Source organism: Neomonachus schauinslandi, chromosome 10 (assembly GCF_002201575.2).
Source record: "Neomonachus schauinslandi chromosome 10, ASM220157v2, whole genome shotgun sequence".
NCBI classification, from domain to species: domain Eukaryota; kingdom Metazoa; phylum Chordata; class Mammalia; order Carnivora; family Phocidae; genus Neomonachus; species Neomonachus schauinslandi.
In genome coordinates this window covers 15,788,429-15,815,325 of record NC_058412.1, presented here as the reverse complement: position 1 = coordinate 15,815,325, position 26,897 = coordinate 15,788,429, and the positions used below count along the sequence as shown (strand labels likewise).

General features: G+C 40.9%; 1 protein-coding gene across 1 annotated transcript in view; it reads left to right on the top strand.

Annotated features, from left to right (window-relative positions):
• LDAH (lipid droplet associated hydrolase) overlaps nucleotides 1-25,866 on the top strand; it is a 105,118-nt gene extending 79,252 nt beyond the window's left edge. Inside the window, exons 6-7 of the mRNA XM_021697462.1 lie at nucleotides 8,980-9,062; nucleotides 25,650-25,866. Coding sequence (XP_021553137.1) covers nucleotides 8,980-9,062; nucleotides 25,650-25,841 — 275 coding nt within the window. The 3' untranslated portion in view covers nucleotides 25,842-25,866. The remainder of the gene's footprint in view (nucleotides 1-8,979; nucleotides 9,063-25,649) is intronic.
• Nucleotides 25,867-26,897: the final 1,031 nt, after the last annotated feature.

Below are 26,897 nucleotides of genomic sequence, written 5' to 3'. Positions count from 1 at the left end.
ATTTATGTGTGTAGCTTAGAAAAATCTATTGTTAAAAGGCAACTGCAGCTTTAATAATTCATGGAAATTTAGCCTAAAATGCAACATGACAGAAAAGTTTTGTGTGTGTGTATGTGGTCGGTATTAGGATTTAGGACAAAAGGTGATTGGATATAACACTAGGATATCCCCTCAGATTTAGAATTCAATGATTCAATGAAAGTTTTACTATATTTTTCTAAAGAAATTTATATGTATATATTATCTGCTACTCTAAAAAGTTGTATTATTTTTCCCCAAAAGAAAAAAAATCGTACACCTTGAGTTGTGTTTTTCCCTTTGGTGAACTCAGCATCACAGAGGTAAGATGATCTGTTTGCAGACTAAATGGATGGTTATAATAACCAGTATAATGGCAAAATCAAACAAACGGGGGCATTCTACTGTGAAACCTTACAGGAGGCTCTAGATTACCTGTCACCAAACCAGCAAGACAACTTGGCTTCCAGTCCCCAAGTTCTACCTCGGAAAACTGTGTGTGCATCTGCCCCGTATCACTCACTGTGGGTGTACCTCTCTCTGCATTTTCCCTCACTGCTGAGACCAGTGCTTTATGAGGCCTAATTTTTGGTCAGTCTCAACAGAATCTCTTAGACTCTCCCTCTTCCCTGCAGTGATTTGTGCTAGTCTTATACCAGTACCTCCCAGCTCAGCTCACCAGTGTCCGTGTGTGTCTGCCTTCAGTTCTGGTCTCCACTGTAACATCAGCTCATGCACCACTTCAAGGAAAGCAGCAGGTTTTTCCTCCTGGCCACCACCCCCCACACCTCCCCAAAAAACCAACACCAGCTCAGTCCCTTCCCATTTCATTTAACAACGCTTACTGACACCTGCCATGAACCAAGTACTCAGCTAAGCCCTGAAAAGAATAGTAAATGAAATAAAGCTCCTGCCTTTAAGCTCACTTCCAGCATGGCAAGGGAGACAAATGTGAAGAATTGTCATCTGTCACAGGGCTATCATGAGAACAGATGCCCAGCATGAGTGGTGCCAATAAAGGAGAAATCACTTCTACCTAGGTAAGGAAGGGAGAAGACAAATGAATTTGGACTTGAAGATGAGTTGGGATTTTTCCAGAAAGACAGAATAGCATCAAGACAGGTGATGGAGTTCAGCAGAAAGCAGTTTTCCGTCGTAGATTATGTGTACTTGGAGAACTTAGTAATGCCATCTGACCTGTGAGCTGAAAGTCTTACTGGTCTTCCAACGTCAGCCCCCACTCCTTTCATTCCATTAGCCACTCTCCTGCGAGGGGAAGTCCTGTAGTGATACTTGAACACTAAGCAGGTTTCAGAAGATACAGTAGCAAATAGAATAGAATATTAGACTCCTTGGTGAGTTTTCTTATACCTCTATTTAGATTTGTAATGGGAAAAAAGTAAACAATTCATTCACATTCTTCTAAATCGTTCTCTTTCCTTCATGTTCATGTTTTTGTTTCCATTACTCCTGCTCCTGGATATTTCCTTCACAGTGGTGCTTGAAACTGAATTCTGCTGGGTTTCCAGGAATGCTGTTGACAGTCATTGCCAAGAGAAATGTGTTTTCCCCTTAGGAAATTACATGTCCATTTGGTATTATTATTTCTGACCACTGTGTTGTGTTATGAGCATTTCTGAGGAATGAAAAAGATGGCTTCCTTGGAGCAATTACTGGAAAGGAAACTGGTATGTTACTTTCTTTAAAAAAAAAAAAAAAGTATATACCCAGGGGCACCTGGGTGGCTAAGTCCAAAAAAAAAAAAAAAAAAAGTATACTTAGATCAGAAAATATCAGGGGAAAAAAAAGAATAGAAATTAAGATAGGGTGAGGAACATTCCCTGATTAAAAAGAAAAAAAATTTACTTTTAGAAATATAAAATTCCTTATAAGTTATTTGAATTTTTGAGTTGTTTCTGATTCAGGAATAACACTACAGAAAAGTGATTAAAACATGAATGTTTTTACCTCCATGAATTATCCCAAAGTAAACTCCCATGTAACTCCCACCCAGCTCAAGAGTCACTGTTGCCTCGATCTCAGAAACCTCCCTTATTGGCCCTGCACATCCAAAAATCCACTTCTGAGCTCATTTGGGTTGTTGACAAAGTCCAGTTTATGTGACTTTATGACTGAGGTACCCACTGTCTTGCTCACTGTGAGCCAGGGGTCCCTCTCAGCTTCTAGAGGTCACTCTATGTTCCCTTCCACATGAACTCTAGCTTCAAACCAGCAGTGGTACTTCTAATCCTTTTAGCACTTTGAATCTCTGACTTCCTCTTCTCCCACCAGCCAGAGGAAAACTCAAATTTTGAAGGACTTGTGTGATTAGGTTAGGCCCACCAGGATAATCATCCTTAAAGTCATCTCTGCTGTATAACATAACCTAGTCATGGGGTAAGATGTCATCAGATTCACAGGTGACACCCACACTCAAAAGGGAGGGAGACTGTAGAAGGGCAAGGATTATCTGTGTCAGCTTAGAATTCTGCCTACCATAGACCACTATTTTCTGCTGCTCTTAAATGCTACCTCTGTCTGTCAAAAATCCAATATCCATATATGTGTAGTCATTTCTGGAAGAGTTTATATAAAATCAGTATTATTTCTTCCTTAAATGTTTGGTAGAGTGGACCAATGAAGTCCTCTTACCCTGGAGTTTTCTTTGTGAAAAGGCTTGAAATTACAAATTTAATTTCTTTAATAGATATAAGACTTTTCAGGTTATCTGTTTGTTTTCAAGTAAGCTTAAAATTTGTGACTTTGTTCATTTTATCTCAGTTGTTGAATTTCTTGGCATAAAGTTGTTTACAAGATTACCTGATTATCCTTTTGGCGTCTGTAAGATCTATAGGGTGTCACTTCTCTTTCCTGATATTGATAATGTCTTATATCTTATGTCTTCTCATGTATTTTTTTTTCCTGATCAGTCTGGTTAAAGGCTTATCAATTTTACTGAACTTGTTCTTGGTTTCATTTATTTTCTCAGTTGTTTTACTGCCTTCTGTTTCACTAATTTCTGCTATGAATATTATTATTTACTTTATTCTCCCTACTTTGGAGTTAATTTTCTAGTTTCCTACAGTGGAACTGAGGGTCATTCATTTGAGATCTTTTTCCATTTCTAAAATAGGTTTTTAGTGCTTTATAAATTGCTCTCTAAATACTACTGTGGTCATGTCCCACAAATTTGGATATGATGTGTTTTTATTTTTATTCACTTCACAATACTCTCTTATTTCCCTTTAGATTTCTTCTTTGACCCAGGGGTTATTTCGAAATGGGTTATTTCATTTCTATATATTTGGCGATTTTCCAGGTATCTTTCTGTTATTGATTTCTAATTTAGTTCCATTATGGCCAGAGAACATGTTTTATATGATTTTAATTGATACATGTTTTATGGACCAGGATGTGACTTTACTTGGGAAATGCTTTGTGGATACTTGAAAAGAATGTATATTCTGTTCTTGATCGGGAGACTGTTCTATAGATGTGACTTAGGTCAAGTTGATTGATGGTGTCATTTTCTGTATCCTTACTGACTTTCTTTCTAACTGTTCTAATCAATTATTAGAAGATGAATATTGAAATCTCCAACTGTATTTGTGGATTTGTCTGTTTCTTTTTATATTTCTATTAGTTTTTACTTCACATATTTTGAAGTTCAAACATATTAGGTGCAAAAACATTTAGGACTTTTATACCTTCCTGATGAATTGACCCTTTATCTCTGGTAATATTCTTGTCTCTGAAATCCAGTTTTTCTGATATTAATGTAGTCATTCCACCTTCCTTTGGGCTAATGTTAGCATGATGTATCTTTTTCCATTTTTTAACTTTTAGCCTATTTATGTCTTTATATGTAAGATCCACTTCTTGTAGGCAGCAAATAGTTGAATCTTGCTTTCTTACCCACTCTGCCTTTTGATTCGAATGTTGAAACAATTTATATTTAATGTAGTTATGAATTGGGCTGGCTTAAATCTGTAATCCTGACATATATTTTCTATTTGTCTCCTTTGTTCTTTGTTCCATTGTTGCTTTTTTCCTACCTTCCTATGAACCAGTTGGGTATTTTTTATGGTTTCATCTCCTTCATTGGCTTATTAGTCATTCTTTGTTTTGCTGTGTCAGTGGTCACTTTAGGATTTACAATGAACACCTTTAACTCTTACAGTCTTCAAATGATATTATACCACTTGAAGTATGCCATAAGAAACTTAACAACAGTGAGCCCTTTCTCCCTCCTAGCATTTGTGATACTGTTGTTATATATTTACTTCTTTGATATGTTATTACTGTTTTCAATTAAACAGTCAATTGTCTTATAAAGCGATATAAATAACAGAAATGTATTTTAAATTTACTCACATAATTACTATGTCTGATGTCCTTTATCTCTTTGTGTAGACACAGTTTCCATCAGATATCATCTTGCTTTCAGTATTTCTCATAACATTTCTTGTAATTCCACTGATAGTTAATTCTTTCAGCTTTTGTATGTCTGGAAATGTATTTTCTCTCCATTTTTGAAAGCTATTTTCACTGACTATAGAATTATAGATTGGCAAGTTTTTTTCCCCTTTCATTACTTTAGAAATGTTCCTCCATTGTCTCCTAGTTACATCATTTCAAGAAGAAATCTGCTGTCATGTTAACTCTTGGTTTCTCTGTATGTAATACAGTTGACCCTTGAACAATATGAGGGATGGGGCACCAACCCCCTGTGCAATCAAAAATCTGTGTATAACTTTTGACTCCCCCAAAATTTAACTATTAATAGCCTACTGTTGATCAGAGCCTTACCAATAACATAAACAGTCAATTAACACATGCTGTGTATGTTGCATTTTTAGATACTGTATTCTTACAATAAAGTAAGCTAGAGAAAAGAAAACATTATTGAGAAAATCAGAAGTAAGAGAAAATACATTTACAGTACTGTCCTGTATTTATCAGAAAGAATCCGTGTATAAGTGGACCCACACACTTCAAACCCATGCTGTAAAAGGGTCAACTGTAAATCGTTTTTCTCTGTCTACTTTTAAGATTTTCTCTTTATCACTAGTTTGAAGCCATTCATTATATACTTTGGTATAGTTTTCTTCATGGTTCTTGTGCTTTGGGATTCTTTAAGCTTCTTGAATTTGTGGGTTTATGGTTGTAATATTTTAATATTTTTTCAGGTATTTTTTCTGTACCTCCCTCCTTCAGGGACTCCAGTTACATGGTATATGATGTATGACACCACTTTGAAGTTCACTTGTGGTTCACCGAGGTTCTGGTCTTCCCCTTGCCCCCCCCCCACCCCAGTTTCTTTCTTTCTGTGTTTCCTTTTGGATAGTACCTATTGCTATGTCTTCAGTTCACTAATTTTTCTTTTATGATATCTATTCTGCTGTTATCCCATCCGGTGTATTTTTCATCTCTAGAAGTTTGATATGAGTCTTTCTTATATCTTCCCTAATTCTCTTTAACATGCTCAATATTTCTCACTTCTCAAATATATGGAATAGGTTATAAAACTTTCAATATCTGTGAATACCAATTTTTAAAAAATAGCCTAATTTTGATATAATTAAAATGCAATAAAACTCACTTTTCAGTGGTTGTTTTTTAGTATATTCTCAGAGTAATGCAACCTTGACAAATGTCTGACTTTAGAATATTTTCATCACCTCAAAAAGAAACCCCATGCCCATCACTCCCCATTTCCACCTTCCCCCAGTCCCTGACAACCACTAATCTACTTTCCCTCTCAATGTATTTGCCTATAATGGACATTTAACATAAAAGGAATTATACAGTACGTGGCCCTTTGTGACTTGCTTCTTTCATTTAGCATGGTGTGTCCAGGGTTCATTTATGTTGTAGCATGTATCAGTACTTCATTATTGCTCAATAATATTCATTTTATGCATATTTTGGTTTTCCATTCATCAGTTGATGACCATACAGATTGTTTCTACTTTTTGGTTATCATGGACAGTGTTGCTGTACATGTTCACATCAAATTTTCTGTGGACCTCTGTTTTCAGTTCTCTTGGGTTTGTGCATACAAATGGAATTGCTGGATATATGCGGTAACTCTATATTTAACATTTTGAGCAACTGTCAAACTATTTTCCAAAGTGCCTGTACCAATTTACAGTGCCACCCACAGTGTATGAGGGCTTCAGTTTCTCTGCATCCCTGTCAACACTGGCTTTTGTTTGTCTTTTTTCTTGTAGCCATCCTGTTAGATGTGCTGTGGTATGACACTGTGGTTTTGATTGCATTTTTTTGATGACTAATGATGTTGAGCAGCTTTTCACACACTTACTGGCCATCTGTACTTCTTTAGAGTAAGGTCTATTCAAATCCTTTGCCCATTTTTATTTATTTATTTATTTTAAGATTTATTTATTTATTTTAGAGAGAGAAAGAAAGCGCATGCGAGCGTGGGGGTGAGGAGCAGAGGAAGAGGGAGAGAGAAACTCAAGCACACTCCAAGCTGAGTGTGTGGAGCCCAATGGAGGGCTCAAGCTCATGACTCTGAGATTACAACCTGAGCCAAAACCAAGAGTTGGACACTTAACTAACTGTGCCACTAGGTACTCCCTTTTGCCCATTTTTAATCAAGTTTTATATAAAGAGTTCTTTATATATTCTGGATACTAGATCCTTATTGGATATACGATTTTTTTTTTTCATTCTTTGGGTTGTCTTTTCACTTTCTCGATGGGGTTCTTTACAGTGCGAACGGTGGTAATTTTTATGAAAACCAGTTTATTTTTCCTTTTCTCACTTGTGCTTTTAGTGTCATGTCTTAGAACCCATTGCCTCATCTGAGATCACAAAGATTTATTCTTATATTTCCTTCTGAGACTTTTATAGATAGATTTAATTATTAAATTAAGGACTGTGATCCATTGTTAATTAATTTTTGTATACGGTATAAGGTAGTGGTCCAACTCATTCTTGTGTGTGTGTATATCCAGTTTTCCCAGCACCATTACTTGAATGTTTGCCAATTTTATTATCTTTGTCATTTTGGAGTCAGTTTTAACTATTTTTTTTTCCTTATTTTGGGTTGTATTTTCTTGCCTTGCATGTTTGATAACTGTTTATGGCATGCTTTACATTGTTAATTTTACCTTTTTGGGTGCTGGATATTTTTGTATTTATGTAGATATTCTTGAGCTTTGTTACAGGACAGTTATGTTATTTGGAAATAGTTTAATACTTTCTGTTCTTGCTTTTAAGCTTTGTTAGTTGGTTGCAAGACACATTTAGTTTAGGGCTAATTTCACCCCATTACCAAGGCAAAACTTTTCCAAGTTCTACAGTTGATACACCATGAATTACAAGATTTTCCTACTAGGCCAGTGGAAACAATAACTACTCCCAGTTTGGGCATTGTTCCCTCCAAGTCCTTTCAGGTGGTTCTTTCCCCAGCTTCTGGTGGTGTCCGACATGATAGTGCCAATTAGTACTTAGCTGGAGCTGAAGAGAAACCCTCTGCTGATCTCTGGAGCTTCCTCCCCACCCCCTCTTTCGGCAGCTCTCTCCCCTCCACTACTCTGCCCTACAAAACCAGGGCACTGACCTCCCCAGAATACCAGCTCGGTCTCCTTGTTTTACAGTGTGTCCAGAATTTGTTTGAATCAGCGGTGGTAAAGTGACATGCATGGAGAACTGCCTTTGGAGTAAGAGTTTATTACCTATAGTTTCCAGGAGGAGACAGGGTAGAAGGAAGGCATGAGGAAAGTGCAGGGTGCCAGGGGCCACCTTGTTTGGATGGAGAGATTATTGACACTGATTAATTCCAGACAGCAATAGAAAAAAATACAAGTTTTCCAAAATTTTAGGTACAGCTAACCACTTGGTGAATAAAAACAGAATTTGTGCTTTCAGACTATTTAGTGAAAAGAAATTTTTAAGAGATAGTAAAGGGGCATGTGGCTGGCTCAGTCAGAAGAGCATGCGACTCTTGATCTTAGGGTTGTGAGTTCGAGCCCCATGTTGGGTGTAGAGATTACTTAAAAAAAATAAATGAACTTTAAAATAAATAGGAGAAGAAAACATCATTCACTAAAGGGAGTAGAAAGGAGAGTTGGAAATCAAAAGAAAGCAAAGCATATACAAAACAGGATGACTGGAGTCAGACCAGATCTCTCTTATATTAATATATGTGACTGTGTTAAGTCCCTTTATTTAAGAGATACTTTCAAATTACATTTTTAAAGAGGTCTGCTTATGATTTCAAGAGACATACTTAAAACAAAATGAGGAAAGATTGAAAAATAAAGAAAAGGACACATATATCAGGCAGATGATGACAGAAAAGCAAGCAAAGTGACAGTAATACACCAATCAAAATGGAACCCAAGCACACAGCATTTAATGAAAATTTGCAGACCAGTATGAGAAAGCCACATAAATTCACATTGTCTCTGATTCTCTTCCTCTTTCTCCGATATGTGACGTCTTGAAACGGAGAGGGTCAACTTTGCTCATTATGCAGTCAGTACAATGGGACTAACCCTCAGTAAAAACTCTTAGGGAGCCTTTAAACCTATTTTAAAATAAACATTCATTTTAGTTGTAACTTTAAAAAATAAATAAATAAAAGGTCAGGAAAGTTTCACATTAGTAACTGCATGCAGTTTCCCTGGTATACATGAGTTAGCTGTAGAAGTGTGTGCTTTTACTCCTTAAATCACAAAAACACATCGATCGGGTACAGCATACCCCATCAGCTGTGGTGGCTGACATTCGGCAGTCCTGTTGCTGCTGTGTGCCACTGTCGAGAAAGGCAGGTAAGGGGAACATACCTCTCTTGGCCTCAGTGACACCTCACATCAGCAAGACAGTGCTTGCTGAAAGGAAAGGGGGAACAGGAATTAAATCCAATTAACTTGACATTTGTGTTCGTTCTCTGTATTCTAAATGTTTGACTCTTTTTTTTAAATGTAGCTAATGTTGCCTACCTTGGGGGCCAGGAAATGATGAAGGTGGTGAAGAGAGACAACGAAACCATAAAGACATACTTACCTAAGGTAATCACTTTGGTGCTACAAGGAAGTAAGTAGATGGGCAGAAATATTTACTGAGCATGAAGTGCTAGAATTGGTTAAGAGTCTGTAAGACCTCAAGGGTTTGTAGATTTCACATAGAGTTCTACTTCTAGTTCAAATAAGGCAGATCTTGAAAGTTGCATAGGAAGTAAGTAAAGCTGACTATACACTTCAGTATATTCTTAAATAAAGTTTACCACCTGTTTTTGTTAGGTTTGTTTCTAGAATCAGTGCTTCTGTCTAGGGTCTTATACTGAGGAGATCTCAATAATATTTATCAAATAAATGAGTTATATCAAAATGTGAGTAAAACACTGGACAAGAACTAACATCACTATGACCTGTTGACTCAGCCTGTCTTTCTTTATTCTCCAGTGCATTAGAATAGGAATGTTCAGCTCTGACACCAAGACCAGATTTCTATACAAGGAGGTGCAGAAAGGCAAAGATTGAAATATTTAGCATTTGGGAGTTACTGCTCCAAATGTTAGCATCTTTTTTATTTTATTTTATTTTATTTATTTATTCTAGAGAAAGAGAGAGCATGGGCAGGGAGGGGGGCAGAGGGAGAGGGAGAAGCAGACTCCCCGCTGAGCAGGGAGCCTGGTGGGGGGCTTGATCCCAGGACCCCGGGATCATGACCTGAGCCGAAGGCAGACGCCCAACTGACTGAGCCACCCAGGCACCCCCAAATGTTAGAGTCTTACACAAAACACATTTGGAAGCACCAGTCTCTGAAACTGTGAGGGTACTGTGTTTGAGAATATGTCTAAGAACCCTAGAATTGGTGGCTCTGGTACTCCCATGGCATCATTTGTCTGCTGTCCATTCTGAAGAGGATAGAACTGAACTGTCTAAATATGATAGCCACCAGCCACGTGTGGTTCTTTGTGGCTAGTCTGAAAGGAGATGTGCTGTAAGTATAACAGACATATTGGATTTCAGAAACTTAGTACTTAAGTACTAAGAGATAAAATATTTCAATAATATTTTTACATCAATTACATGTTGAAATGATAATATTTTAGACTATTGGGATAAATAAAATAGACTGTTAAAAGTAATTTCATCCATTCTTTTATACTTTTTAATGTAGTTACTAGAAAGTTTTAAAGTACATATGTGCTTATCTATTTCTGGGGGGCTGTGCTAATCTAGAATCTAGAGCTTTACAGTCAGTGCTGAGCTGTGACATCTGCAGGGCCCAGTGCAGTGAGCCCTGCTGAGTAGTCAGCTCTTCCAGGGCCCAAGAACCTACAGTCTGCAAGTCATATCTCAGATACCCTCCCCTTAGGTTTAGAATGTCTTCATAAACTTTGAGACATTTGACTTCAACTTGCTACAGTGTTAATTCATATTTCTAGAACCCAATACAATTATCTTAAAGCAAAAATGTATATGTTCTCTTAAAAAAATATTTTCAGAATATTGATCTATAGGAACTTCACCCGGAGAGGACTTTTGAAAATCTGTGTTTGACTTATGGCCATAGTGGTCATCTTTTTCTAAAACAGCATTTGGCTAGAGATTGAAATTTTGAAGCCAGAAGGAAACCCTCACTAGCTGAATGGGGGAGGTTGGGGCCTCAGAAAAACACTTTTCTCCAGGGCTTTCAGCTGTTTCCAGTCACTGAAGGATGTAAAAATACAAGAAAAACAGTATTTTATTTTTCAGCTAAATTATAAGTGAATTTGTTTCAAAAATGCATTTAAGTTCTCAAGGCCAGAAGTTCATAAAAACAACTCAATTCCCAGTTAATAAGATGCCCACTTCCAAAATTCACACTTGCAGAATGACTAGACCCATCATGTGTCAAAGCCTGTCTTACCACCTGTGGAAGCCAGCTGCTATAAAGTACTCATCATTTCTGGATTCTGTTTGTATGTTGTGCTCAGAAAGAGGTCAAAAGAAGGTGCTAACTTATTCCTGTCCTAAGTTAAATCCATATGCAAGTGTAATCATTCCCAGATCGAAGTCTGCTTATGGTAACTGTGTCAGGACTGTAAGTTCACGGAAACTTTTAAAAGAGAAATGGGGGTATAATGGTAGATGGCAGGCCATTTCAAGGTTATTATTAACACAGTCACAGGAATAAACTTTTCCAACTACAGAGAATAGTTTTGTTTTGTTTTTTAAGACAGCACTAAAAGGACTTGTGGAATTTGGGAAAGCAAGGCATTGTTTAGTTTAATGATGCAAAACTACCTTGCCATTAATTGATTATCCTTTGTACCGGCTCGGTTTGATCTCTCCACTAGAATAAGCAAAACGAGGTACAGAGAGACAGAAAGTTTATTACAACTTTTTGTTTCTGTAATGAAGAAAGAGGAAACATGCTGTAATTTAATATTGGTGAAGGTTGATTCAACAGACGTCCCAGTCTGCTTGAGAAAATAAGGAAACTTGAAAGGGCACATAGTCTTAGGAAGGTGGTGGGCATTGCCTCTTGCCTTCCAAACAATCCTGATAAGTGTTTCAACTTGAAAACCGATTTCCAAGACTAGACATATCCCTTCTTAGATACTCTGGTCAAGGATACTCTGTCCCATTTCAGCCGCAAATATAGGGGTTCAAAAACTTCCTACCTATCCAGGACTGTCCCGTGTGGAGACTCCATGAACCACATATTTTGTTGCAAAAATATTTTAAGGTATCTCAATTATTCAACAAATTTTAAAACAGTTCTGAAAAATGTGTCTTTGTGCCATCTAGTCAGGAAGCCACAAGAAAGTCTAAAAATAGTCTCTCTACTACATCATGTGGACGGCTTTGGGATTCTTTCTGATCCCCTAGAAAACTATCATACCATAATCAGCAGGCTTTGGCTCTACATTCAAATTTTCTACCACTGGATTTCCATTGTCCATGTGAAGAGAACTTTTATCTTCTTGAGGTAAATGGGCCTTTTTAACTCTGAAAAATCTACTGGGCTGATTGCCTGCCTCCCTCCCAGGTCTAGAGACATTATACACAGTATCAGACAGTTGCATTTATTAGCAGTGCTTCAGTACTACATAAAGTTGTTTCCCTTTCTTGGAGCAAATATACCAGACTCATAGTTGTTTCTAAAAGAGTGTACCATGACCTGTGGCATCATAGATCGTGTTCTGTCTTCACCGGACTGAATCCTACCTGTCCTTTAAAACTTGGCTCCAGAGGCGCCTGGGTGGCTCAGTTGTTAAGCGTCTGCCTTTGGCTCAGGTCATGGTCCCAGGGTCCTGGGATCGAGCCCCATGTCGGGCTCCCTGCTCGGCAGAAAGCCTGCTTCTCCCTCTCCCACTCCCCCTGCTTGTGTTCCCTCTCTCGCTGTGTCTCTCTGTGTCAAATAAATAAATAAAATCTTAAAAAAAAAAAAAAATAGGGGCGCCTGGGTGGCTCAGTTGGTTAAGCGACTGCCTTCGGCTCGGGTCATGATCCTGGAGTCCCAGGATCCAGTCCCGCATCGGGCTCCTTGCTCAGCGGGGGGTCTGCTTCTCCCTCTGACCCTCTTTCCTCGTGCTCTCTCTCATTCTCTCTCTCTCAAATAAATAAATAAAATCTTTAAATAAATAAATAAATAAAACTTGGCTCCATTGTCATCTCCAAGAGGCCTTCCCCAGCCCCAGCCCCTGGTTTTGGTTAGATGTCCCTCCTGCAACTTCCCTGGCTCCCTGTGTAGTTATGATATTGCATTTTTTACACAGTATTTAAGTAGTCAGTTTGCCCCGCTTGTCTACTTACAGGTCAGAAACTATGTTTTTCTCATCTTGGTATCTCTAAAGACTCAGAACAATGTATGATACCTGCAGAGTTAATAAATAAGTTAATGTATACTAGATGGATGGATGGGGAAGCCATCAGGGTATAGATTCTAAGCCTTTTTTGTGCCAGGGGTCTCTTTGTCCCTCTCATGTATGGACCCCTACTCAGAATAACATTTTTAAGTATGTAAAATAAATACATGAAATTACTACCAAAAAAAGCAATTGTATTGAAGTACAGTTATCACAATAACTTAAAAAAACAAATTTGTGGTATATAGTATGTGCACCTTTATTAACACATTAAATAATGAGATATAATAGTCAGAATTAAAATTGTAAATTTGTAGCAATGAGCATAAATAACTTTTTAGTTATCTTCAAGTTTCCTGTGATTTGAAAATTTCCATAGTTTTATAGGTAACAAAATATAGGTGTTACTCATACAACTATTGTTTGTTGCCTATATTCCTAATTGAAGGAAGTACGAAATTATAGTTAGAGGTTAGCAAAAATAAAGATGTCATTTGTTTCCCAAGCAAGTTTACATTACCCTCCCCCGCTGTCACCGCGTCCACATGAACTCACGTGGACCCATAGACGCCCCAGTGAGGAGGTCCTACTCTTGTGACACCAGACAAGGTTAGGCAGCATGATGGTGTGGCTTGGGTGCTGGCAAATGCTACACTAAAAAGATGAGGTTATTTTGAGCTGTTGGGGAGCTAGTGCATGGTTTCAGCAAAGGGGTAATGATCAGGGTGATATACAAAATGTTTGACCACCATCTGACATAGCGACTTACCTATCCAAGCCTGTGCCATCCGTGAACAGCTAGCCAGCTGAGAGCGACCAGTTCATATCAGTCATCCCTAGGAATGTAGCTGGATTAACAAATGAGAGGGATTATTGGGGGGGATGTCTGGAAAATATTGGAGCAGAGGGAAATTTGAGATAGGGAGATCATTCAGAAGGCTTTTACAAGGACTGAGGCAGTGGGATGGGGGCGGAGAGGAGGTAGGATAGGGAAGATTGAGGAAGTAGAATCAGAAGCACTTGTACTAATAGAACATGAGAGAATGAGAAGGAAGAGTCTCAGATTATGTTTCCTATGTAGATTGGTAACAAGATAGGGAACGTGGGAGAAGTACCAGCAAGTCATGGGAGGTGGTTGAGAAAGTAGTTCATGTGGGTACTTGGTTTGAGACACCTGTGGGACCCCCAAGCAGACACATGTCTGGCAGGCAGCTGGACATATGGTATGAAGCTTAGAATGGTGGTCGGGGCGGAATTTGGATTTGGATATAATGAGGACAGACTTGAAGCCATGAGCCTGGGTAACAGTAACAAAAGGGAGTAGTATATGGAGAGAAGACATCTAAAGATTGATCCTTGGGAGCACAGCTTAAAAGGTTGGGAGGAAGTAGAGGAGCTAATGAACAAGACAGGAGTGGAGGGGGAGGGATGGGAATGAGAACCAGGAGAGAATAAACCCAAGTAAGAGAATCAGCTGTACCTTTTCGCCACCCCAGTCCCAGTTCTTTGGGGAGCCCCTGGGGTATGTTCTGCTTTATGAGCCACCTGGTGTGTCTGAGGCAAATAGGTCAGCAGTCCCTTGTTCTGTCATTGTTCTAAACTGTAAGGGAATGTATGTCTCACTCACAGAAAAGTGAATTAGTGTTTGGTTTAGAAACTTGAAGTTTTCATTTAAAACTCACTTAGGAGGGAAATTCTAAACTGCCGTGACCATCTCTGGCCTAGGCATATGGAAACAGCTGGTCTGTGCTCCTGCCAGACCGAATCTGAACACCACTGTCAGTCGGCAAGGGTCTCAGATCATTCCCGGCAAGGACACACGAGGTGCAGCTTTGTGACAAAGGCGGGCAGCCGTCAAGGGGCCACCTGCAAAGTGGTGCTGTCCCTGCCCCCAGGGGGCCAGGGACCCAGGGCGACAGGGAGGTTTGGGAAAGGGGCAGAATGTCCTCAGGAACAGGAACCCCTCTGCTATGGCTCTTTCTTGGCCCCCCTGAGCCCAGAGGTGCATGTTGCCTTTGGGAACCTTGTGCAGTTGTTTGCAGACTCGGGCATGTAAATCCTTCGGACACGCACACGTCCTGCTTAGCGGGGCATAGGAAGTCTGCCTGCACCAGCTAGCCAGGACTGCCTTCCGCCACGCCTCTGTCTGAAACTGATGGTGTTAGTTCTGCCTGTGTCATCTGAAACCTGTTCAGAATGTCATAATCATCCTGGAAATACATAGGTTTGTTTTTATCTCAATCATTTGAGATTGCAAGGAGCTGGTGTGTACTGGGGAGCAGTCTTCTGAGCCACAGCCTGGGCAGCTGGACATATGGTATGAAGCTTAGAATGGTGGTCGGGGCGGAATTTGGATTTGGATATAATGAGGATAGACTCGAAGCCATGAGCCTGGGTAACAGTAACAAAAAGGAGTAGTATATGGAGAGAAGACATCTAAAGATTGATCCTTGGGGGCGATCAGTTCATATCAGTCATCCCTAGGAATGTGGCTGGATTAACAAATGAGAGGGATTATGGGGGGCGCGGAGCTCTACCACTGGCTTACTTATGGAACCTTGATTAAGTTATGTGACCTCACTGTGCCTCCTTTTTTCATCAATAAAACGGTTTAATAATAGTATCTAATATCATACATTTGTTCCAAAAATATAATGCTATAATTGATGTAAAGACCTTTCAAGAGTATCTGTCATGGGCTAAGCACTAAAAAGTTTATTATTATTATTACTATTGTTATTATCATAAAGTTAGTTATATACTAGATATGCCTCTGAGTGCTTTAAAAAGACTATTTGCTTAACTTCTCCCCCCCCCACACACACTCCTTCCCAGATATTTTCATTCTGCAGTGAAAGATTTTGGTGATATTAAATATATAGCCGAGAGACCCTGGAATGCCCCAGCCCCATTCTAGGTCACAGCCACTGCTCCCCTTGAGATGCCTAAGGGAAATGTTGTACAGGAACAAACAGTGGTGAAGGAAAGCGCAGGAGTACTTAATCTTTACCAGGACTTGGGCCAGTACCCTTGTGCAGAGAATTCAGATGAGCTGCACTTGGCCATTTCTCTAAGTTAGTTAAACAAGACCCTTGAGCACATCTGCCAGTTTCCTGAGGCATATGACTAGGGAGAAACAGAAACAGGATAAATTTGTTCCCGATGCCTCATACTCTGTAGCCTCACCAGAAGAGAGTTGATGCCTCAGGTCAGCTTCTTACTCCAGGCCCGGGTAAGAAAGAGACAAAGCCAGTCACTAGCTTGTCCAGTGCTTTCCATTTGGGAGCGTGTTCTGGCCCTTTACACTTGAGTCACACAGAAAGGAGAGAGCCTCACTGTGCAAGCCTGTTGATGCTCAGTTGTAGCCACTGGAGAGGGGTCCAGTCAGTAACCCACCGGCCTTTCTCCTCCTCCTCCTCCACTTCCTTTGGTGCCTTGAGTCACACCGCTCCCTGAGGTGCCTGCGCAGGGAAGACAGCTCTGGTCATAAAGGATTGTGTTGTCACCTCCATCCTCAGCCACGTTTCTTCATCTTTGGGGATTTTAATTCTCATGTTCTCAAGAATGATAATTGAGCCAATTCTGGATGAAAGGAAGAAAGGAAACAAGGTAAATTGGAAAATGAATTTCCTAAACTATCTCCCTTTCTTTAGCAATTCTTCAAGTTCCTAAAAAGGGTTGCTCAGAAAGACTGCAGTGAAATTGTAAAGTTTAGTGACTGCTATCCGTCTGTTCCCAAGAGGAATGTGGTTTTTAAATAACAGAAAAGAGGCTTATGTTACAGAGTAGACCTCTTCTGCGGGTGCAGGTCTGACTATCCAGGGAAAACAGCAGCCTGCCCTGGGTTCTCTGCAGGGGTGGAATGCATGGAGGAGGGTTAGTACCCTGAGCCTGGGAAAGCTGGAGGGATGGGGGGGATGCAAACAGGAAAATAAAGGCAGGACAGGGAGATCTAGCTGGAGGGTACCTAGATGTGCAGGTACTGATTTGACCCCTTGGTAGGCAGCTAGCTGCTTTGTATCTGATCTTTGGCTTCTTGGAGCATAAACAAAACAAGAACAAAACAAAAAAACAGACCCAAACCTGTCAGGTGGCAGTTATTTCTGAGAAGGAGAGGAAAAGTGGAGAAAGCAGGAATGACAATTTTTCTGACTTCTCAGAGCACGAAGGAGAAAATGTGTCTCTTCCCTGAGCATCTACACCATTGCTCTGTGGTTACTCTCGCAATGCAGCGGGCTTCCCCTGCGGCACAGCGTGACAGCTCAGCACTCTTTCTAAAGAAGTCAGCTTGTACACGTACTGGGCACCCAGGGAGCTACAGCTCTTCATGGAATGCTAACAGAGGAATCTGCAGAAGCAGCCCAGGAAAGCAGGGGGCCTTATCTCTGCTGCTGCGAGAGCCCGGGAGTTCCCCCTGTGAACCCTACCAGGAGGCGAAGTGACAGTCTTCGAATGCTGGTGCCGTCCTTCATTTTAGAAAACACTCAACCAGGAATGCCCAGATAGCACTGCAGTGTAGGCTCCAGGTCTCGTTAATAAGTAAAAGTGGTGAGAGTCACCTCAGCGAGCCAAGCGTGAGTGGCGGCTTGAAGACAGGGGCTGTGTTTCACTGTGTATCTGGTTGACAGCTGATCTTGGATCTTCCAACCAGTGTCTTTCCCCATGATCTTCTCGGGAATACAGCATGTCTGTGTGTGTGTGTACTATATGATAATAATGTATATAGTAAAGCGCTTTGCTTTAGGCTTAAAGAGTGTATAAGGGGCGCCTGGGTCGGTTAAAGCAACTGACTCTTGATTTCAGCTCAGGTCATGATCTCGAGGTTGTGGGATCAAGCCCCATGTCAGGTTCCATGCTTGGCAGGGAATCTGTTTGAGATTCTCTCTCTCTCCCTCTGTCCCTCCTCTCCCCCCAAAAATAAATACATCTTTTTTAAAAAAAGGAAAGAAAGCATATAATACTTATATATTTCCTGAGCCTGACATATCAAAAGCAGCTTATCAGAAGAAAATATATTTTCTTAAAAATTAAAGTCATGTGGCTGCTTTCTCTTCTGACCTGAGCACAGCTCCCACTGTAGGGAAGAACCTAGACAGATGTTACCCCCCACAAGAGATCCCTTTGTCTTCATTGTCATCAGCAGTAGAATAGCAACTGCCCTTTAGAGTGTTTACTATATGTCAGGTACTTGATACGCTTGTTTTCTGATCTTACCATCCCACACTTTACAGAGAAGGAAACAGGCACAGAGAGGCTAAGAAATTGGCCCAAAATAACAATGCTAATAAATGGAAGAACCAAGATTCCAGTCGAGGCAGGTATGGCTCAGGGCCCAAGCTCTCAACATTGCACCCACTGCACCGTTCTCCCCCTGTAACTGCATAATGAACTTGAGCAGTTTCACAGATTATTTTACCATAATAGAACATGAAGGCTTTATGAGAAGCCCTTTCACTCTGAGTATATTAGCCCTGAAATACCGTTTACCCCTCTGCTCAGGTCTACGCTCTATCATGAAACAGATTGCCTGAAGACCACTTGAAGAGAGGAAGTTCAATTTGTTTAACCGCCAGGAACTAGTTTATACCAAACTTGGCTATGTGGTGAATTATGTTCTAAGGAGCTTCTCAAATTCAGCTTATCCGTAGGGTTAACAAAATGAATAAATGAATAAATGAATGAATACATAAATAAAATAAATAAGTAAAATTAAATAAATAAATAACATTCAAAGACTATGAAAAACTTCCTTTTATTAGACCTGTGATTCCTGTAATGCCTATAGTCCTACTGGATTGTTGAACAAAGAGAAGTAATACAATCAGAGATTTTTTTTTTCCAGTTTTATTGAGATATAATTGACACAAAACATTGTGTTAGTTTAAGGTATACAACATGATGAATTTGGTATATGTATATATTGCAAAATGATTACCACAGTTAAGTTTAGTTAACATAATCACCTCACGTAGTTATAAATTTAAATGTCTGGTGATGAAAACTTTTAAGGTCTACTATATTAGCAGCTTTTAAGTATACAGTACAATACTGTTAACTGTAGTCACCATGCTGTGCATTAGATCACCAGGACTTATTCATCTCATAACTGAAAGTTTGTACCTTTTGACCACCTTTACCCAATCCCTCCCACCCCCGTAGCCCCCATCTCTGGAAACTACCAATGTGTTCTCTGTTTCTAGGAGTTCTTTTTTTTTTTTTGGTAGATCCCACCTATAAGTGAAATCATACAGTATTTGTCTTTCTCTGACTTACTTCACTTAGCATAATGCCTTTAGGGGCCATCCATATTGTCACAAACAGCAGTATTTCCTTCCTTTTTATGGTTGAATAGTATTCCCGTGTGTGTGTGTGTGTGTGTGTGTGTGTACACCACCAGATAGAGATTTTTGTGCTTTTTTTCATGTTTATTATTTTAAGATATGTCATTGAAAGTGATTTTTATTAGTTATTAGCTAAATCAAATATATAAACTTAGGTCATAAGATGGTTTCTAGCATTTCTTTTGTTCTTAAAATAAATCCTCTGTTAGTAATGCATAAAAGCCAGCAATACAAAACGTGTACTAAAACAAAGCTTTGTTGACTCCTTCAGGGCAGAATTCGGGTTTTCCTACGTTGGGCTCCTGTAACAGTACCTCTCTCTCTGCCTATTGTGTTGAAGGGCCAGTTTGTACATGCCTGTGTTTTTCCCGTCTGGCAGCTTCTCCAGGGCAGAGCTGTTTTACTCACTGGTGAATTTCAACCACTTAGCTAATACCAGATGGGAGATACGGTTAGAGTCATTTTTAGTGGGACTGCTTTGAATCTGTGAGTTTTAGCAGCAAAAAGTGAGAGAAAAAAACACCCACATGAGAAAAGACAAATGTGGTTTCTGTATGGTGGCAAACTGCAACCATTTGCAGGGACATTTCTGCAGGGACATATCTCCTTAGGGGCACACTGAAAGGTTAAACGATAATATGTCTGTGAGCACAGAGACCATAGTAACCATAATTCCACCTTACCGCAGAAAACACATGAAGAAAAGCAAAAAGCAGTCCTGAGAAGTCAAAATGTACAAAAACTGGGAAAATTAAATTTTGTGTTTAATAGAGAAATGGATTACTTAACATGACAGCAATTTGGAAACACAGAATAATTCCCATTCAATAATGTGTACTTCTTATCAAGTCCCATGCATATCAAAGCAAGTGCCAAGGAGAAAGAAACTACAGGAAATAATTTATCTTCTTACAAACCTTTGGATTTAAATGTGCCGCTGATAGCCTGAGATTCTCAGGTAACAATTCCAGTAATTTCCCAGCAGTTATCCTGCCCATGACATGCAGCGCCCTGGAACTACATAGACTGTGAAGAAGGATGTAAGTACAGATGTTGGGTGTGCTCCTGCCCTTGCTGACCACACTCAATTCTCATAGCCAGTTTAAGACCCTCTCCCTCCAGTCTTTAGCTTTTGTGTTTTCATAACATGGGTCAGTTCATTTTTTTTATTATGTTATGTTAATCACCATACATTACATCATTAGTTTTTGATGTAGTGTTCCATGATTCATTGTTTGCGTATAACACGCAGTGCTCCATGCAGTACGTGCCCTCCTCAATACCCATCACCAGGCTAACCCATCCCCCCACCCCCTCCCCTCTAGAACTCTCAGTTTGTTTCTCAGGTTCCATAGTCTCTCATGGTTCGTCCCCCCTCCCAATTTTCCCCCCTTCATTCTTCCCTTCCTGCTATCTTCTTCTTCTTCTTTTTTTTTTTAACATATAATGTATTATTTGTTTCAGAGGTACAGGTCTGTGATTCAACAGTCTTACACAATTCACAGCGCTCACCATAGCACATACCTTCCCCAATGTCCATCACCCATCCGCCCCCATCCTTCCTACCCCCCTCCACTCCAGCAACCCTCGGTTTGTTTCCTGAGATTAAGAATCCCTCATACCAGTGAGGTCATATGATACATGTCTTTCTCTGATTGACTTATTTCACTCAGCATAATACCCTCCAGTTCCATCCATGTCGTTGCAAATGGCAAGGTTTCATTCCTTTTGATGGCTGCATAATATTCCATTGTATATATATATACCACATCTTCTTTATCCATTCATCTGTCGATGGACATCTTGGCTCTTTCCACAGTTTGGCTATTGTGGACATTGCTGCTATAAACATCAGGGTGCACGTACCCCTTCGGATCCCTACATTTGTATATTTGGGGTAAATACCCAGTAGTGCAATTGCTGGATCGTATGGTAGCTCTATTTTCAACTATTTGAGGAACCTCCATACTGTTTTCCAGAGTGGCTGTACCAGCTTGCATTCCCACCAACAGTGTAGGAGGGTTCCCCTTTCTCCGCATCCCTGCCAACATCTGTCGTTTCCTGACTTGTTAATTTTAGCCATTCTGACTGGTGTGCTGTGGTATCTCATTGAGGTTTTGATTTGGATTTCCCTGATGCCAAGCAATATTGAGCACTTTTTCATGTGTCTGTCAGCCATTTGGATGTCTTCTTTGGAAAAATGTCTGTTCACGTCTTCTGCCCATTTCTTGATTGGATCATTTGTTCTTTGGGTGTTGAGTTTAAGAAGTTCTTTATAGATTTTGGATACTAGCCCTTTATCTGATATGTCATTTGCAAATATCTTCTCCCATTCTGTCGGTTGTCTTTGGTTTTATTGACTGTTTCTTTTGCTGTGCAAAAGCTTTTTATCTTGATGAAGTCCCAATAGTTCATTTTTGCCCTTGCTTTCCTTGCCTTTGGCGGTGTTTCTAGGAAGAAGTTGCTTCGGCTGAGGCTGAAGGCGTTGCTGCTTGTGTTCTCCTTTAGGGTTTTGATGGACTCCTGTCTCACATTTAGGTGTTTCAACCATTTTGAGTCTATTTTTGTGTGTGGTGTAAGGAAATGGTCCAGTTTCATTCTTCTGCATGTGGCTGTCCAATTTTCCCAGCACCATTTGTTGAAGAGACTGTCTTTTTCCCATTGGACATTCTTTCCTGCCTCATCGAAGATGAGTTGACCGTAGAGTTGAGGATCCATTTCTGGGCTCTCTATTCTGTTCCATTGATCGATGTGTCTGTTTTTGTGCCAGTACCATACTGTCTTGATGATGACAGCTTTGTAATAGAGCTTGAAGTCCGGAATTGTGATGCCGCCAGCTTTGCTTTTCTTTTTCAACATTCCTCTGGCTATGCGGGGTCTTTTCTGGTTCCATACAAATTTTAGGATTATTTGTTCCATTTCTTTGAAAAAAGTGGATGGTATTTTGATAGGGATTGCATTAAATGCGTAGATTGCTCTAGGTAGCATTGACATCTTCACAATATTTGTTCTTCCAATCCATGAGCATGGAACGTTTTTCCATTTCTTTGTGTCTTCCTCAATTTCTCTCATGAGTATTTTATGGTTTTCTGAGTACAGATTCTTTGCCTCTTTGGTTGGGTCAGTTCATTGTTAATTGTAAAGAGTAGTAAAAAGAACTGATTAGGAATGTTGTCCCTGGGTTTATAACCCAGCTTTACAACTCGCTAATTGTTTGAACTTAAGCAACATACTCCCACTAAGACTCAGTTTCCTTTTCTATAAAATAGGGATAAAATGCCTTCCTCAGAGTGTTGTTGTGAGGACTCCATGAGTACAGACCTTAGCACATTATTCTCAGTTTTTATCAGTTCATTATTATGTGTTGTGATGGCAATTTGCTTTGACATATGGACATAACAGTAGTATACACTCTTAACCACCATGCTTTGGTGTCCAGTTCTTCCTTTCTTTCTACTTCACCTATCTGCCCCCAACCCCCACTAGTACCTCTACACACCCCATCCTTTTTCAGTTTCCTGTTTAGGGTTACAGATGCAGAGTCTTCTGTTCAGATCTATTGCCTATGACTTGTAATCTATAGGGACGGGAAGTATCTTGAGCCAGTGTATGTAAAGGCATTCGAATAACCATGTGTTTTACTTGTAAGCCAAGATTTTCATAGAGGGCCCTTCAGTGAATATAGTCTGAAGAAGAATTACAAAAAAAAAAAAAAAAAAAAGACCTTACCGCACCATCACTTAGAGATTTAACAATATCTAGCCCACTCTAAATGGTTACTGGTCATGGAGGATTGAGAAATAAAATTAGATGAACATATGGGCAATCTGGAATCCTCACTATTAGGCCGTCTTGAACACTTTGTGTTAAGGTTCCTAGTACATGCCTTGGGTAGCGCATGCCCATAACTACTTGGACATGACTTGTCTCTTGATACCCGAAGCTAGGTGTAGGGTCCCTGGAATCCATGTGTATTATTCCTGCTCAGCTGTCTGACACTTTCATGCATGAGGGAAGGAATGGTGTTTCCCCAGTGCTGAGGCTCATCAAGCTGGACTTCTCAGGAGAGACATTTCAAGTGGTGATTGCCTCACTGAAAAGTAAATGCTGAGTTCGCCATAGAAAGAGTCTCTGAGATGTGAGGCAGAAGCAGCAGCGGGTGCAGGATGGTGATAGTCCTCTTCGTCGGAGAGGCTCTTTCTGCCTGGCCCTCCTTCCGGTTGACCCTTTCATAGTAGGCCTTCTCCCAGGACTTCACCACCAGCTTGTGCTGCTCTGAGGGCTCCCAGAGTGCCTCTCTCGGTGTCCAGGAATCTTCCGGCAGGAGAGTGCGCTGGAGCAGAGGAACACCCCTGACGGCCACGAGCCCAAGTCAGCATTTCCAGATTTTGCAGCACTGTTTCCTACTCTGAGGAAGTGCAGAACCACTGGGCACGATGACTGTTCCATACACTATTTCCCAGATAGAATTTCAAAGGTTCTTGTGGGTAAGGGTAGGACGTGGTGTAGAGAGAACCTAAAGTTATTAATTAGCCCTGTTGGTAGGTAATTAATGCCTGCAGGCAGCTGGTCCTCCCAGGATACCTCAAAGGGAAGCTGTGGCTGGGTGGCCCTGGCAGGAATAGTCACCCACTGGCCGTGAGGACACACCACACCTGAGCTATAGAGACACTGACCCCCGAAGGAAGGAACCAGGCCACTGCCAGGTCCTCTGGTCTCCAGCAACAGGAAGGACCTCACACTCTGCTACGAGCCATGGAAAAATGAATTTCCGTTTTAAGGCCTTTGCAGTGCCCAGAAATGGTTGCAGTGAGCAAAAACCAGGAGAATGGGAGGAATAAGTGAGCAGCCTATGAGCCACAGATCCTTTGCAGCATTCAAAACTAAGACCCCAGGTGACACCCAGAAAAATCTCTGTGAAGTAATTCATAGGAAGTCTGCACTTCCAGGTTTAGCTGTTAGTAATTGACTCTCTGGACTACTAAGTCACATATTTTCCTCTTTACAGTATTAATTATCCTTTTAAACATTGGTTAAGTCATAAGGGTATTGTAATAAAGACCAACGTTTTTATAAGCGCAGTCTCTCTTGTCCATATTCAGCTAATGGATTTAATGGCTGTTCGAGCAGAATCAGTGGACAGTAACACACGTGCCTGTCTTGTCCTCCCACCTCCCCTTGACTCCTCCAGCCTCTCGTCGCCATTGTAGCCAGAGTACACGGCCTACCGTGCAGACCTTATCATGACACTTCATTGTGTGAAGTCCTGGGGACTTCCTCTTTCCCCCACTATCTGAAAGTCGAGCGTTCCCGTGAAACCTTTTATAAGTTGAAACGGCATAAAGCAAAAAAGCCATCACCTCTAACCTATATGGTGAAAATTTTTCGAGTGTTCCCAGACCCCAAAAATAAGCTCTCGTAGGCTTTTCTGATATCTTAGGACACATCTTGCTAGTGGGTGCACACAGTAAATTCAGGTAAAGCACAGATGCTTGCAGACACAGTTCAAAGCTCTGGTGGCTGGATGTGGAATGGCGTTCCGGGGGGGGAGGTGCTCCGGGTGCAACACGCAGCCTCTCTACCTGCCCACTGCCAAACAAACACTGAACACTACTTTCACTTTTAGCCTTTATTCATAAAAGCGAAAATCTCTTTGGATTTCTTTCAGTTGGCGAAAACAGGTACTAACATAGGTATTTCATAAAAGCGAAGCAGCAGAACACAGACTTTGGAAAAGCAAGGGGTTACCTGTATGTGTGTGTGTGTGTATGTGTGTGTGTATCATGGGCAGGTCTAGATCAGTATCCATTAAGGGTCTTAATAATGTCTTCACGGAGACTCTGTCTCCATGCAGCTGCTTGCTCTCACCTGAAGTATGAGTATGTCACCTGCCCACTGAATCAACATGCTCTCCTGCTACACGGAGCCTATTCGTAGAAGTGTTACCAGGGTTCTGGTCACTTTTCATCTGCTACATTGAGAAGCCTGAGTCTATCTGATTCATCTTTGGATGCATTCAACAAACCTATTGCATCTGCCTACCATGTGGGTGCATGGAAACGGTGAAGTGTGTAGTGAATGAATGGTCACTAGTCACTCAGTGATTATGTCTCAGTAACTCGTCCTTGTCTTCACCAGTCATCTCTCCAGTGCCCATCCCAACCTCGATGTACACAACTTGGCTGGCACGCCCTTTTAGTGACTCATGGGTGATCTCTCACATAAGACTCTCCCTAGATGGGGATGGGTTTCTTTCCATCAGATGCCTCTTAATTGGCTCCCGTACACCATGAAGGTCACGGCCTTGAGAGAGCCATGCTCTGGAGGGAGCCTGGGGACTAGCCTACAGGGCCAGGGATGCGAGCTGTTTTCAAAGCACTGCAGGTTGCTGGTGTCATGTTTGTGTTGGAAGAGGAAAATGTTTGCTAATGGAATGTTTTTGTCTTGCCTTTTAGCTTACATTTTACTATGGAACTACAGATGCTTGGTGTCCAACGGAATACTATGAAGACATAAAGAAAGATTTTCCAGAAGGAGATTTTCGACTCTGTGAGAAAAAAATACCTCATGCTTTTATCCTCCATTTTCCCCAGGAAATGGCTGACATGGTAGCTGACTGGCTAAAGGATGATCTGTCTAAAATATAAGTACTGACCCGGAAACATCACTGACAGATAATACATAGCAGCAGTGCTGTGCCTTCTCTTAGTAGCTAGTAGTATCCTTAGTCGGCAAGTGTTCATTGTTATGTTTGATATTAGAAGAGAAAAACAAAAAAGAACCTCTTGGCTTACTATCAGCTCCCAGCTAGCTCCCCATACTACCGGCCGAAGTAAACACAATTGATGAAATACACCATAGGTTTAACAGCACATTTTCCAAGACTCAGGGAACGCAGTGATCAGTGACCTAAACAAGACCCCTTCCTTATGTTTGCGTGAGATACGCCAGTGGCACCATGCAGTTGATATTAGCAGGATCCTTGCAGACAAAAGGAAGTCTAAATTTAGTTGATTTTAATCCACTTACCATGTACAATAGGCTCTCCTAGAAGAAATTATGAAACACCTACTAGAAAATGTGAAAGAGATCAGTGCATGTGAAGTGTAGAGTCAGATATGTAAGTGTATGAGAGATCATGAGGACACACAGTCCAGTAGCAGGAAGTGATGAGTAGTGGATCTTGGAAGTGGACCTGGGTCTCCCTTAAAGACAAGCTGAAGATCAGCCCGGACTAACTTTGTACAGGTCTTGGCTGAGGTCATCGGAATCAGGCTGGATACCAGCATGGCCTCCGTCACCTCCCCACTCCCCCTCCCTCCCCATTCCCACCTTGCAGCATGTCATGAACCACAAACAGAGCCGACATCAGCAGGGGAGGCACCACGTGTCTGCATCTCCAAGAAGTTCCCCCGAGGAGTGAGACTTCCTGATCTTCCTGCGTTAGAGAATAAAGTTCACCAGACATTGCTTTGGCGAAGGAACCCGGTAAGAGTTGTTGAAGAATCCTGACTGCCTCCTGCCACAAGACAACCAGCAAGCTCTGTGCTGAACCCTAGCCTGCCAGGTTGTGTGCTCCCTGCAGGCTCCTCTTCTGCAGGGCCACGATGTGGAGGCCCCGGGTGTCCCAAAGCCAGCCTGTACCTGTCTCCTGGAGTTGCCTCTGCTGTGATTTTTCCAAGAAAACTACATTGAGGACCAGC